Raw genomic sequence first — 13464 nt, 5'->3', positions numbered from 1 at the left:
TGGGACGGTGTGGAGGGAAATTCACTCTGTGTCTGACCCCGGGGAGTGTGTGATGGGACGGTGTGGAGGGAGATTCACTCTGTGCCTGACCCCGGGAGTGTGTGATGGGACGGTGTGGAGGGAAATTCACTCTGTGTCTGACCCCGGGAGTGTGTGATGGGACGGTGTGGAGGGAGATTCACTCTGTGTCTGACCCCGGGAGTGTGTGATGTGACAGTGTGGAGGGAAATTCACTCTGTGTCAGGTCCTGGGTGTGAGTAAATTTACAAATGTAAATTAAACAATGTGTGAGCTGCTGACGTGCGGGAATAAATAAGCTGCTCCCGACTCACTCACAGTCACACACAATTAACTGACCGGCGACAACGAGTGACCGGTTGAATCATCAGTCCCGTTTCTCACCGTCACTCTGCATCGGGGAACCCATGATTATAAAATCACACTTCAGTCCACTGTGGCCGGGATGTTAATCAAGGCTGTTCACAAGTCTCCAAACAAATCCACGGTGAGTTTGCAGTTCCCTGCCTCCGTATCCCTAGCCACACCCCCCCCCCCCCCCCCCCCCCCGTCCCAGCCTCTCTTTCTCTCCTTCGCCCTTCTCTCTCTCCCCTTCAGGCTTCTCTCTCTCTCTTCTTCCCACTCTCCCTCCACCCCTCTGTCTCCTCCCCTGCCTCTCTCTCTCTCTGTGTCAATTTAATATCATTATATCGGCCAGACTACCGAATGCACCGTCCTCAGCAAAGGGAGCAAAAGGATTCTCTCCCGGGATAATCCCCCCCCCCACCCCGGGACACCGGTGTCCCAGACTGAGCCCCGGACCCCCGGGCTCTTCCTGTCTGGGTAATTCCCCGGGGTGTCACGTGGGGAGTCTCGAACACGCACTTCCGGCGGAAGCTGCCCCGCCGGACAACAGGCGGAAACACGTCACTGCGGGACCGCTGCGAGCGACGCACACAGCGCGGGGCCCGAGCCGGTTCTGTTAAAACCGTTGGGAATCAGCCCCGGCGCGCGGCCGTTAAAGGTAAGGGCGGGAGTTAAAGGGGAGGGCAGGGAGTCGGCCAAATGTCCCCGTCCCGCGGGCGGGGATGTTCACACATTCAGATGTTCACAGACACTCTCAGTCCGGGTCTGAGTTCCTGCAGAGATCTCAGTTCCTTCATCCCGGTCCAACTGAACCGATTGTTCCACAGCCTGAAACAGATGGGAGAATAAAGATGAAATAAACAGATTACACAACAGTGTCAGTAACAGGGGACCGGGGTTAATGTTACAACAACACTCACAGACAAATATCACCAGAAAACCCGCGGATCCGCTGATATTTTATCACATTGAACATGAACACAAACACTCACTCGATCCGCTCCAGACTCGGGAGGGTCAGTATGAGGCAGCGGAGAGCGGGGACAGATCGGTCTGTCAGAGAGTTTAATTCCAGGTTCAGATCCGTCAGTGATGGGTTTGTACTGAGAGCGGAGGCGAGATCCTCGGCACCAGAATCTGTGAGACCGACCTCCACCAGCCTGGAGATGAGAGAGAGTGAGGGTGAAGGACACAGAGAGACAGGAGACGGTACAAATCCCCAGTGTTTATCAGTAACACAATTACTGATCACATTAATGTTCAGTGTCAGACACCCAGTGACTGTAAACACAATCTCCCACAGTCTGGTACTTACTCCAGTTTCTGTATTTTACACTCCGGGTTCCTCAGAGCCGCAGACACCCGTTTCACTCCTGAATCCCCCAGTTTATTATAACTCAGGTTCAGCCCCGTCAGTGATGGGTTTGTACTGAGAGCGGAGGCGAAATCTTTGGCACCAGAATCTGTGAGACCGACATTGTCCAGCCTGGAGATGAGAGAGAGTGAGGGTGAAGGACACAGAGAGACAGGAGACGGTACAAATCCCCAGTGTTTATCAGTAACACAATTACTGATTTTTTTTTTCAGCACGAGCTGCGCAAGTCGGCCAGTGAGAAGAGCGAGAAGAGTTTAAAAGGAAGACAGATTTACAGAGCGAGCGTCAGAGGAGCGGGAGACAGAGTAGGAAGGCTTTGGATCAACGGGGCTTCGGCGATAAAGGGTCGAGGCGAGGTAGGTTATCTGTTGACAATACAGACAGAGAGTATGTGTGTGAGGCTGGTTTTCTGTGCTCGGTGTCAGATGTGGGAGATCCTGGAGACTCCCAGCCTCCTGGACGGCAACATCTGCACCCGGTGTGTCGAGCTGCAGCTCCTTAGGGACCGAGTTAGGGAACTGGAGATGCAGCTCGATGACCTTCGTCTGGTCAGGCAGAGCGAGGAGGTGATAGAGAGGAGTTACAGGCAGGTGGTCACACCGGGGCCACGGGAGACTGAGGAAGTGGGTCACAGTCAGGAGAGGGAAGGGCAAGAAGCAGGTACTAGAGAGTACCCCTGTGGCTGTACCCCTTGACAATAAATACTCCTGTTCGAGTACTGCCGGAGGGGGGTGGCCTATGGGGTTGGGGAGCATCAGTGTCAGTGCCTCTGGCACAGAGTCTGGCCCTGTGGCTCAGGAGGGCAGGGAAAGGAAGAGGAAGGCAGCAGAGATAGGGGACTATAGTCAGGGGATCAGGCAGATGATTCTGTGGTGGCAGGAAGGAAACTCAGATGGTAGTTTGCCTCATAGGTGCCAGGGTCTGGGATGTTTCTGATCACGTCCAAGATATCCTGCAGTGGGAGGGAGAACAGCCAGAGGTCGTGGTACATATTGGTACCAGTGACATAGGTAGGAAAAGGGAAGAGGTCCTGAAAGTAGACTACAGGGAGTTAGGAAGGAAGTTGAGAAGCAGGACCTCAGAGGTAGTGATCTTGGAATTACTGCCTGTGCCACGTGACAGTGAGAATAGGAATAGGATGAGGTGGAGGATAAACACATTGACTGAGGGATTGGAGCAGGAGGCAGGGATTCAGATTTCTGGATCATTGGGACCTCTTTTGGGGCAGGTGTGACCTGCACAAAAAGGACGGGTTGCACTTGAATCCCAGGGGGACCAATATCCTGGCAGGGAGGTTTGCTAAGGCTACTGGGGAGAGTTTAAACTAGAATTGCTGGGGGGAGGGAACCAAATTGATGTGATGGAGGAGAGGGAGGTTGGCTCACAAATAGAGAGAATTTGGAGACAGTGTGAAAGGGAGGATACGCGGGTGATAGAGAAGGAGGCACTCAGTCCGATGGTTTGAGATGTGTCTATTTTAATGCAAGGAGTATGATGAATAAAACGGATGAGCTTAGAGCGTGGATCAGCTCTCGGAGATATGATGTGGTGGCCATTACAGAGACTAGGATGGTGCAGGGGCAGGAATGGCTACTTCACGTGCCAGGATTTAATTGTTTCAGAAAGGACAGGGAGGGAGGCAAAAGAGGTGGGGACGTGGCACTGTTGATCAGAGATAGTGTCATGGCTACAGAAAAGGAGGACACTACGGCATCTCTGGGTGGAAGTTAGGAACAGGAAGGGGTCAATAACACTACTGGGTGTTTTGTATAGACCACCCAACAGTAACAGGGACATCGAGGAGCAGATAGGGAGACAGATTCTGGAAAGGAGTTTTAATAACAGGGTTGTTGAGGTGTGAGATTTTAATTTCCCAAATATTGATTGGTATTTCCCTAGAGTGAGGGGTTTAGATGGAGCGGAGTTTGTTAGGTGTGTTCAGGAAGGTTTTCTGACACAATATGTAGATAAGCCTACAAGAAGAGAGGTTGTACTTGATCTGCTATTGGGAAATGAACCTGGTCAGGAGTCAGGTCTCTCAGTGGCAGAGCATTTTGGAGATAGTGATCACAATTTTGTCTCTTTTACCACACCTTTGGAGAGGTATGGGTCAGTTAAGTTAGGGAAACCTTTAATTGGAGTAAGGGGAACTATGGGGCTATCAGGTTGGAACTTGTAAGCATGAATTGGAAACAGATGTTGTCAGAGAATAGTACCGAAGCAATGTAGAAAATGTTCAAGGGATATTTACATGGGGTTCTGAGAAGGTGTGTTCCAATGAGACATGGAAAGGATGGTAGGGGACAAGATCTGTGATGTACAAAGGCTGTTGTAAATCTAGTCAAGAAGAAAAGAAGAGCTTACAAAAGGTTCAAAAACGAGGTAGTGATATGAATCTGGAAGATTATAAGGCTAGCAGGAAGGAGCTTAAGAATGAAATCAGGAGAGCTAGAAGGGGCCATGAGAAGGCCTTGGCGGACAGGATTAAGGAAAACCCTAAAGCATTCTGCAAGTATGTGAAGAGCAAGAGGATAAGACGTGACAGAATAGGACGAATCAAGTGTGACAATGGAAAAGAGGGTATTGAACCGGAGGAAATAGCGGAGATATTTAATGAATCATTTGCTTCAGTATTCATGACGGAAAAGGATCCAGGCAATTGTAGGGATGACTTGCAGTGGACTGAAAAGCTTGAGAATGTAGATATTAAGAAATATGTGGTGGAGCTTTTGGAAAGCATCAAGTTGGATAAGTCACCGCGACCGGAAAAGGTGTACACCAGGCGACTGTTGGAAGCGAGGGAAGAGATTGCTGAGCCTCTGGCGATGATCTTTGCATCATCAATGAGGACATGAGAGGTTCCGGAGGATTGGAGGGTTGCGAATCTTGTTCACTTATTCAAGAAAGGGAGTCGGGTTAGCCCAGGAAATTATAGACCAGTGAGTCTTACTTCAGTGGTTGGTAAGTTGATGGAGAAGATCCTGAGAGTAGGATTTATGAACATCTGGAGAGGCAAAATATGATTAGGAATAGTCAGCATGGCTTTGTCAAAGGCAGGTTGTGCCTTACGAGTCTGAATGATTTTGTTGAGGGATGTGACTAAACACATTGATGAAGGAAGGAAGAAGATGCAGTGTATATTGATTTCAGCAAGGCATTTGATAAGGTACACCATGCAAGGCTTATTGAGAAAGTAAGGAGGCATGGGATCCAAGGGGACATTGCTTTGTGGATCCAGAACTGGCTTGCCCACAGAAGGCAAAGAGTGGTTGTAGACGGGTCATATTCTGCATGGAGGCCGATGACCAGTGGAGTGCCTCAGGGATCTGTTCTGGGACCCCAAGTCTTTGTGATTTTTATAAATGACCTGGATGAGGAAGTGGAGGGTAGGGTTAGTAAATATGATGATGACACAAAGCTTGGGGGTGTTGTGGATAGTGTGGAGGGCTGTCAGAGTTTACAATGGGACATTGATAGGATGCAAAACTGGGCTGAGAAGTGGCAGATGGAGTTCAACCCAAATAAGTGTGAAGTGGTTTACTTTGGTAGGTCAAATATGATGGCAGAATATAGTATTAATGATAAGACTCTTAGCAGTGTGGAGGATCAGAGGGATCTTGGGGTCTGAGTACATAGGACACTCAAAGATGCTATGCAGGTTGACTCTGTAGTTAAAAGGGCGTACAGTGTATTGGCCTTCATCAGTCGTGGGATTGAGTTTAAGAATCGAGAGGTAATGTTTAACAGTTGAGAGATTATGAGGGGGGATAGATCGAGTTGACGTGGATAGACTTTTTCCATTGAGAGTAGGGGAGATTCAAACAAAAGGACATGATTTGAGAGTTAGGGGGCAAAAGTTTAAGGGTAACACGAGGGGGAATTTCTTTACTCAGAGAGTGGTAGCTGTGTGGAGCGAGCTTCCAGTAGAAGTGGTAGAGGCAGGTTCGGTATTGTCATTTAAAGTAAAATTGGATATGTATATGGACAGGAAAGGAAAGGAGGATTATGGGCTGAGTGCGGGCCAGTGGGACTAGGTGAGAGTAAGCGTTCGGCACAGACTAGAAGGGCCGAGATGGCCTGTTTCCGTGCTGTAATTGTTATATGGTTATATGTTGCAGCTATACAGGACCCTGGTCAGACCCTACTTGGAATACTGTGCTCAATTCTGGTCGCCTCACTATAGGAAGGACGTGGAAACCATAGAAAGGGTGCAGAGGAGATTTACAAGGATTTTGCCTGGATTGTGGTGCATACCTTATGAGAATAGGTTGGGTGAACTCGGCCTTTTGTCTTGGAGTGACGGAGGATGAGAGGTGACTTGGTAGAGATGTACATGATAATGAGAGGCATTGATCATGTGGATAGTCAGAGGCTTTTCCCCAGGGCTGAACTGGCAAGCATGAGAGGGCATAGTTTTAAGGTGCTTGGAAGTAGGTACAGAGGAGAGGTCAGGGGTAAGTTTTTTTACACAGAGAGTGGTGAGTGCGTGGAATGGGCTGCTGGCGGCGGTGGTGGAGGCGGAAACGATCGGATCTTTAAACTCCAGGAAGGCTACATGGAGCTTAGAAACATGGAGGGATATGGGTAAAACCCAGGTAATTCTAAGGTAGAAACATGTTCAGCACAACTTTGTAGGCTGAAGGGCCTGTATTGTCCTGTATGTTTTCTATGTTTCTTTGTTTCTACTGATCACATTAATGTTCAGTGTCAGACACCCAGTGACTGTAAACACAATCTCCCTCAGTCTGGTACTTAACACAGTTTCTGTATTTTACACTCCGGGTTCCTCAGAGCCACAGACACCAGTTTCACTCCTGAATCTCCCAGGTCATTCTCCCCAAGTCTAAACACAAACAGACAGATTGATGAACAAAGTGATTCAAACTGTGGGTTTGGGGGAATTTCTCTCACTTGGATATTTCAGGAAACATTAAACTCTTCAGTAAATCACTGATCGCAGTTCCCATCACTATCAATGTCCCTCACTGACCAGCTCCAGCATATTCACCAAATGTCGGTAATTTAGTCTGTCGGTGTGACCCTGTAAACTCCACATATTCTCTCTCATTTCCAGATGGCTAAACAAAATGTTCCTGACAGAAATGAAGAAATGTCAATGGGACACAGTGAAATAGACCCAACCGAGCTAAAGGGATGGTGAATAGAGATCCCACAGGAAGAAAGGGGAGTGGGGAAGATAAATCCCACAGGAGGAAGGAGCATGGGCAAGAGAGATCTGATAGGAAGGGGGGGGACGTGGAAGAGAGATCATACAGGAGGATGGCGGATGAGTAGGAGAGATACCTCAGGAAGTGGGGACATGGAACAGAGGAACCACAGGAGGAAGAGGAGTGGGGAAGAGAGATCCCACTAGGAGAAGGGGGATGGGGAAGAGAGATCCCACCAGAGGAAGGGGGATGGGGAAGAGATATCCCACTGGAAGAAGGGGGGATGGGGAAAAGGGATCCCACCGGAAGAAGGGGGATGGGGAAGAGAGATCCCACCGGAGGAAGGGGGATGGGGGAAGAGAGATCCCACGGGAGGAAGGGGGATGGGGAAGAGAGATCCCACAGGAGGAAGGGGGATGGGGAAAATCGATCCCACAGGAGGAAGGGGGATGGGGAAGAGAGATCCCACAGGAGGAAGGGGGAAGGGGAAGAGAGATCCCACAGGAGGAAAGGGGATGGGGAAGAGAGACCGCACAGGAGGAAGGGGGATGGAGAAGAGAGATCCCACAGGAGGAAGGGGGATGGGGGAGAGAGATCCCACAGGAGGGAGATGGGGCAGGGATGTCCCACAGGAGGATGTGGGAAGGGGAAGAGAGAACTCGCAGGGTGAAGGGGGATGGGGTAGAGAGAACCTCGCAGGGGAAGGGGGATGGGGTAGAGAGATCCCACAGGAGGATGTGGAAGGGGAAGAGAGAACTTGCAGGGTGAAGGGGGATGGAGTAGGGAGAACTTGCAGGGGGAAGGGGGATGGGGTAGAGAGATCCCACAGGAGGATGTGGGAAGGGAAGAGTGATCCCACAGGAGGAAGGGGGATGGGAAGGGATACCACAGGAAGAAGGGGATGGGGAAGGGAGGTCCCATGGGAGGAAGGGGAGAGAAGAGAGAGGGATTAAACAGGATGAAGGGGGAAGGGGGTTGAGAGAACGGCCAGGAGGAGGGATGTGGAAGAGATGTCCCGCAGGAGGAGGGGGGGTGTGAAAGAGAGATCCCACAGGATGAAGGGGGCTGGGGATTAGGGAAACCACAGGAGGAAGGGGGATGGGGAAGAGAGATCCCACAGGATGAAGGGGGATGGGGGTTGAGAGATCCCACAGGAGGAGGAGGGATGTGGAAGACAGTTCCCACAGGAGGATGTGGGATTTGGGAAGAGAAATCTCACAATAGGAAGGAGGTTGGGGAAGAGAAATTCCACATGACAATGGGCATGCCAAAGAGAGATCCGACAGGAAGTGGCAGGTATTCGAAACAAGGCCCCTACAGGAGTAAGGGAATGGGGAAAAGAGATCCCACAGGACGAAGTGGGATGGGGAAAAGAGATCCCACAGGAGGAAGGGGGATGGGGCAGAGAAAACCCACAGGAGGAAGGGGGATGGGGAAAAGAGATCCCACAGGAGGAAGGGGGATGGGGAAAAGAGATCCCACAGGAGGAGGGGGATGGGGCAGAGAAAACCCACAGGAGGAAGGGGGATGGGGAAAAGCGATCCCACAGGAGGAAGGCGATGGGGAAGAGAGTTCCCAGAGGAGGAAGGGGGATGGGGAAAAGAGATCTCACAGGAGGAAGGGGGATGAGGAAGGAAGATCCCAGGTGGATGGGGGATGGGGAAGAGACATCTCTCAGGAGGAAGGGGGTTGGGGAAGAGAGATCCCACAGGAGGAAGGGGGATGAGGAAGGAGGATCCCACAGGTGGATGGGGCGTGGGGAAGAGAGATCCCACAGCAGGATGTTGATGAGGAGCAGAGAGTGCACAGGTGGAAGGGGATGGGGAATAGAGATCCCACAGGAGGAAGGGGGATGGGGCAGAGAAAACCCACAGGAGGAAGGGGGATGGGGAAAAGAGATCCCACAGGAGGAAGGGGGATGGGAGAAAAGAGATCCCACAGGAGGAAGGGGGGATGGGGCAGAGAAAACCCACAGGAGGAAGGGGGGATGGGGAAAAGCGATCCCACAGGAGGAAGGCGATGGGGAAGAGAGTTCCCAGAGGAGGAAGGGGGATGGGGAAAAGAGATCTCACAGGAGGAAGGGGGATGAGGAAGGAAGATCCCAGGTGGATGGGGGATGGGGAAGAGACATCCCTCAGGAGGAAGGGGGTTGGGGAAGAGAGATCCCACAGGAGGAAGGGGGATGAGGAAGGAGGATCCCACAGGTGGATGGGGCGTGGGGAAGAGAGATCCCACAGCAGGATGTTGATGAGGAGCAGAGAGTGCACAGGTGGAAGGGGATGGGGAATAGAGATCCCACAGAAGGGGATTGGGGAAGGTATATCCCTAGGAAGAAAGATGGTGGGGAGGAGATATCCCACAGTTGGAAGGAGAATGGGGAAGAGAGATCTGACAGGAGGATGTGGGATGGGGAAGAGAGATACATGTGGAGGGACAAGACAGATCCCACAGGAAGAGGGGGCATTATGATGACCCACAGGAGGAAGTGGGATGGGGAAGAGCAATCCCTCAGAAGGAAGGGAGGTGGTGACAATAGATCCCACAGAAGGAATGGGAATGGGGAACACAGATCCCATAGGATGATCAGGCATGGGGACGAGAGATGGGACAGGAGGAAGTGGGTGGGGAAGCGAGATCATACAGGAGGTTGGGGGATGAGTAGGAGAGATCCCATAGGAGGAAGAGTGATGGGGAAAATAAATGCCATGGGAGGAAGGGGGACGGGGAAGAGAGATCCCATCCGATGTAGGGGATTGGGAAGAGAGATCCCACAGAACGAAGGGGGATGGGGAAGAGAGATCCCACAAGAGGATGGGGAATGGGGAAGAGAGATGTATAGGAGGAAGGGAAATGGCGAAGCAAGATCCCGTAAGAAGTGGAGGGATGGAAACGGAGCCCCCACGGGGGTCAGGTGGATGGGGAAGAGAGATCCCACTGTAGGAAATGGGATATTGAAGAGAGATCCCACAGGAAGAAAGGGGTGGGGAGTTTAAATCCCACAGGAGGAAGGGAGTTGGGGAAGACAGATCCAACAGATGGAAGTGGGATGGGAACAGAGGCCCCAGAGGGTGAAACGGGATGCGGAAGAGAGATCCCACAGGAGCATGGGGGTGGAGAAGAGAGATTCCACTGTAGGAATGGGGATGGGGAAGAGAGATTCATCAGGAGGAAGGGAGCTGGTGATGAGAGATCCCACAGGAGGAAGGTGTATAGGGAACAGACAGCCCACAGGAGGAAGGGAGATGGGTAGAAAGATCTCACAGCAGGAAGAGGGATGGGGAAGGGAGATCCCACAGGAGGAAGGGGGATGGGGTAGAGAGACCCCACAGGAGGAAGGGGGATGGGGAAAAGCGATCCCACCGGAGGAAGGGGGATGGGGAAGAGAGATCCCACAGGAGGAAGGGGGATGGGGAAGAGAGATCCCACAGGAGGAAGGGGGATGGGGAAGAGAGATCCCACAGGAGGAAGGGGGATGGGGAAAAGCGATCCCACCGGAGGAAGGGGAATGGGGAAGAGAGATCTCACAGGAGGAAGGGGGATGGGGAAAAGCGATCCCACCGGAGGAAGGGGGATGGGGTAGAGAGATCTCACAGGAGAAAGGGGGATGTGGAAGAGAGATCCCACCAGAGGAAGGGGGATTGGGAAGAGAGATCCCACAGGAGGAAGGGGGAATGGGGAAGAGCGATCCCACCAGAGGAAGGGGGATGGGAAAGAGAGATCCCACAGGAGGAAGGTGGAATGAGGAAGAGCGATCCCACCAGAGGAAGGGGGATGGGGAAGAGAGATCTCACAGGAGGAAGGGGGATGTGCAAGAGAGAGCCCACAGGAGGAAGGGGGATGGGGAAGAGAGAACCCACCGGAGGAAAGGGGATGGGGAAGAGAGACCCCACAGGAGTAAGGGGGATGGGGAAGAGAGATCTCACAGGAGGGAGATGGGGAAGGGATGTCCCACAGGAGGATGTGGGAAGGGGAAGAGAGAACTCGCAGGTTGAAAGGGCATGGGGAAGAGAGATCCCACAGGAGGAAGGGGGATGGGGAAGAGAGACCTCACAGGATGAAGGGGGATGGGGAAGAGAGACCCCACAGGAGGAAGGGGGATGGGGAAGAGAGACGCCACAGGAGGAAGGGGGAGAGAGATCCCACCGGAGGAAGGGGGATGGGGAAGAGAGATCCCACAGGAGGAAGGGGGATGGGGAAGAGAGACCCCACAGGAGGAAGGGGGATGGGGAAGAGAGACCCCACAGGAGGAAGGGGGATGGGGAAGAGAGACCCCACTGGAGTAAGGGGGATGGGGAAGAGAGATCTCACAGGAGGAAGGGGGATGGGGAAAAGCGATCCCACCGGAGGAAGGGGGATGGGGAAGAGAGATCCCACAGGAGGAAGGCGGATGGGGAAGAGAGACCCCACAGGAGTAAGGGGGATGAGGAAGAGAGATCTCACAGGAGGGAGATGGGGAAGGGATGTCCCACAGGTGGATGTGGGAAGGGGAAGAGAGATCCCACAGGAAGATGGGGATGGTGAAGGGAGGTCCCATGTGAGGAAGGGGAGAGAAGAGAGAGGGATTAAACAGGATGAAGGGGGAAGGGGTTGAGAGATCGGCCAGGAGGAGGGATGTGGAAGCGATGTCCCGCAGGAGGAGGGGGGTGTGAAAGAGAGATCCCACAGGATGAAGGGGGATGGGGATTAGGGAAACCACAGGAGGAAGGGGGATAGGGAAGAGAGATCCCACAGGTGGAATGGGGATGGGGAAGAGAGATCCCACAGGAGGAAGGGGATGGCGAAGAGAGATCCCACAGGAGGAAGGGGGATGGGGAAGAGAGATCCCACAGGAGGAAGGGGGACGGGGAAGAGAGATCCCATGGGAGGAAGTGGGAAGGAGAGAGAGGGATTAACCAGGATGAAGGGGGATGGGTTTGAGAGATCGGCCAGGAGGAGGTGGGATGTGGAAGAGAAATCTCACAGGAGGAAGGGGGATGGGGAAGAGAAATTACACAGGACAATGGGGCATGCCAAAGAGCGATCCGACAGGAAGTGGCAGGTATTCGAAACAAGGCCCTACAGGAGTAAGGGGATGGGGAAAAGAGATCTCACAGGAGGAAGGGGGATGAGGAAGGAAGATCCCACAGGTGGATGGGGGATGGGGAAGAGTCATTCCTCAGGAGGGAGGGGGTTGGGGAAGAGAGATCCCACAGGAGGAAGCGGGATGGGGATGAGAGATCCCTCAGGAGGAAGGGGGATGGGGAAAAGAGATCCCAGAGGAGGAAGGGGGATGGGGAAAAGAGATCCCACAGGAGGAAGGGGGATGAGGAAGGAAGATCCCACAGGTGGATGGGGGATGGGGAAGAGAGATCCCACAGCAGGATGTTGATGGGGAGCAGAGAGTGCACAGGTGGAAGGGGATGGGGAATAGAGATCCCACAGAAGTAAGGGGATTGGGGAGAAAGATGGTGGGGAGGAGATATCCCACAGTTGGAAGGAGAATGGGGAGGAGAGATCTGACAGGAGGATGTGGGATGGGGTTGTGAGATACATGTGAAGGGACAAGACAGATCCCACAGGAAGAGGGGGCATTATGATGACCCACAGGTGGAAGTGGGATGGGGAAGAGCAATCCCTCGGAAGGAAGGGGGGTGGTGACAATAGATCCCACAGAAGGAATGGGAATGGGGAATACAGATCCCATAGGATGATCAGGCATGGGGACGAGAGATGGGACAGGAGGAAGTGGGTGGGGAAGCGAGATCATACAGGAGGTAGGGGGATGAGTAGGAGAGATCCCATAGGAGGAAGAGTGATGGGGAAAATAAATGCCATGGGAGGAAGGGGGACGGGGAAGAGAGATCCCATCCGATGTAGGGGATTGGGAAGAGAGATCCCACAGAACGAAGGGGGATGGGGAAGAGAGATCCCACAAGAGGATGGGGAATGGGGAAGAGAGATGTATAGGAGGAAGGGAAATGGCGAAGCAAAATCCCGTAAGAAGTGGAGGGATGGAAACAGAGCCCCCACGGGGGTCAGGTGGATGGGGAAGAGAGATCCCACTGTATGAAATGGGATATTGAAGAGAGATCCCACAGGAAGAAAGGGGTGGGGAGTTTAAATCCCACAGGAGGAAGGGAGTTGGGGAAGACAGATCCAACAGATGGAAGTGGGATGGGAACAGAGGCCCCAGAGGGTGAAAGGGGATGTGGAAGAGAGATCCCACAGGAGCATGAGGGTTGGAGAAGAGAGATTCCACTGTAGGAATGGGGATGGGGAAGAGAGATTCATCAGGAGGAAGGGAGCTGGTGATGAGAGATCCCACAGGAGGAAGTTGTATAGGGAACAGAGAGCCCACAGGAGGAAGGGAGATGGGTAGAGAGATCTCACAGCAGGAAGAGGGATGGGGAAGGGAGATCCCACAGGCGGCATGGGAGTGTGGAAGAGAGATCCCACAAGCAGGATGAGGCATGGGGAAGAGAGATCCCACAGGAGGAAGGGGGATGGGGTAGAGAGATCCCACAGGAGGAAGGGGGATGGGGAAGAGAGATCCCACAGGAGGAAGGGGATATAGAGAGA

General features: G+C 52.8%; 1 protein-coding gene across 3 annotated transcripts in view; it reads right to left on the bottom strand.

The window, feature by feature from the left end:
• Positions 1–583: 583 nt before the first annotated feature.
• Positions 584–13464, bottom strand: part of LOC140720776 (NACHT, LRR and PYD domains-containing protein 3-like) — a 40492-nt gene continuing 27611 nt past the window's right edge. Inside the window, exons 7-9 of one of the 3 annotated variants that reach the window (XM_073035608.1) lie at positions 1679–1849; positions 1356–1523; positions 584–1191 (exon numbers count right to left, since the gene is read on the bottom strand). In XM_073035608.1, coding sequence (XP_072891709.1) covers positions 1098–1191; positions 1356–1523; positions 1679–1849 — 433 coding nt within the window. In that variant the 3' untranslated portion in view covers positions 584–1097. Of the gene's footprint in view, positions 1192–1355; positions 1524–1678; positions 1850–6129; positions 6582–13464 lie in introns of those variants that run through there. The other 2 variants (XR_012097257.1, XM_073035609.1) reach the window with 2 other exon arrangements.

Source organism: Hemitrygon akajei, unplaced genomic scaffold (assembly GCF_048418815.1).
Source record: "Hemitrygon akajei unplaced genomic scaffold, sHemAka1.3 Scf000047, whole genome shotgun sequence".
NCBI lineage: Eukaryota > Metazoa > Chordata > Chondrichthyes > Myliobatiformes > Dasyatidae > Hemitrygon > Hemitrygon akajei.
This window is presented reverse-complemented; position numbering and strand designations above follow the sequence as displayed.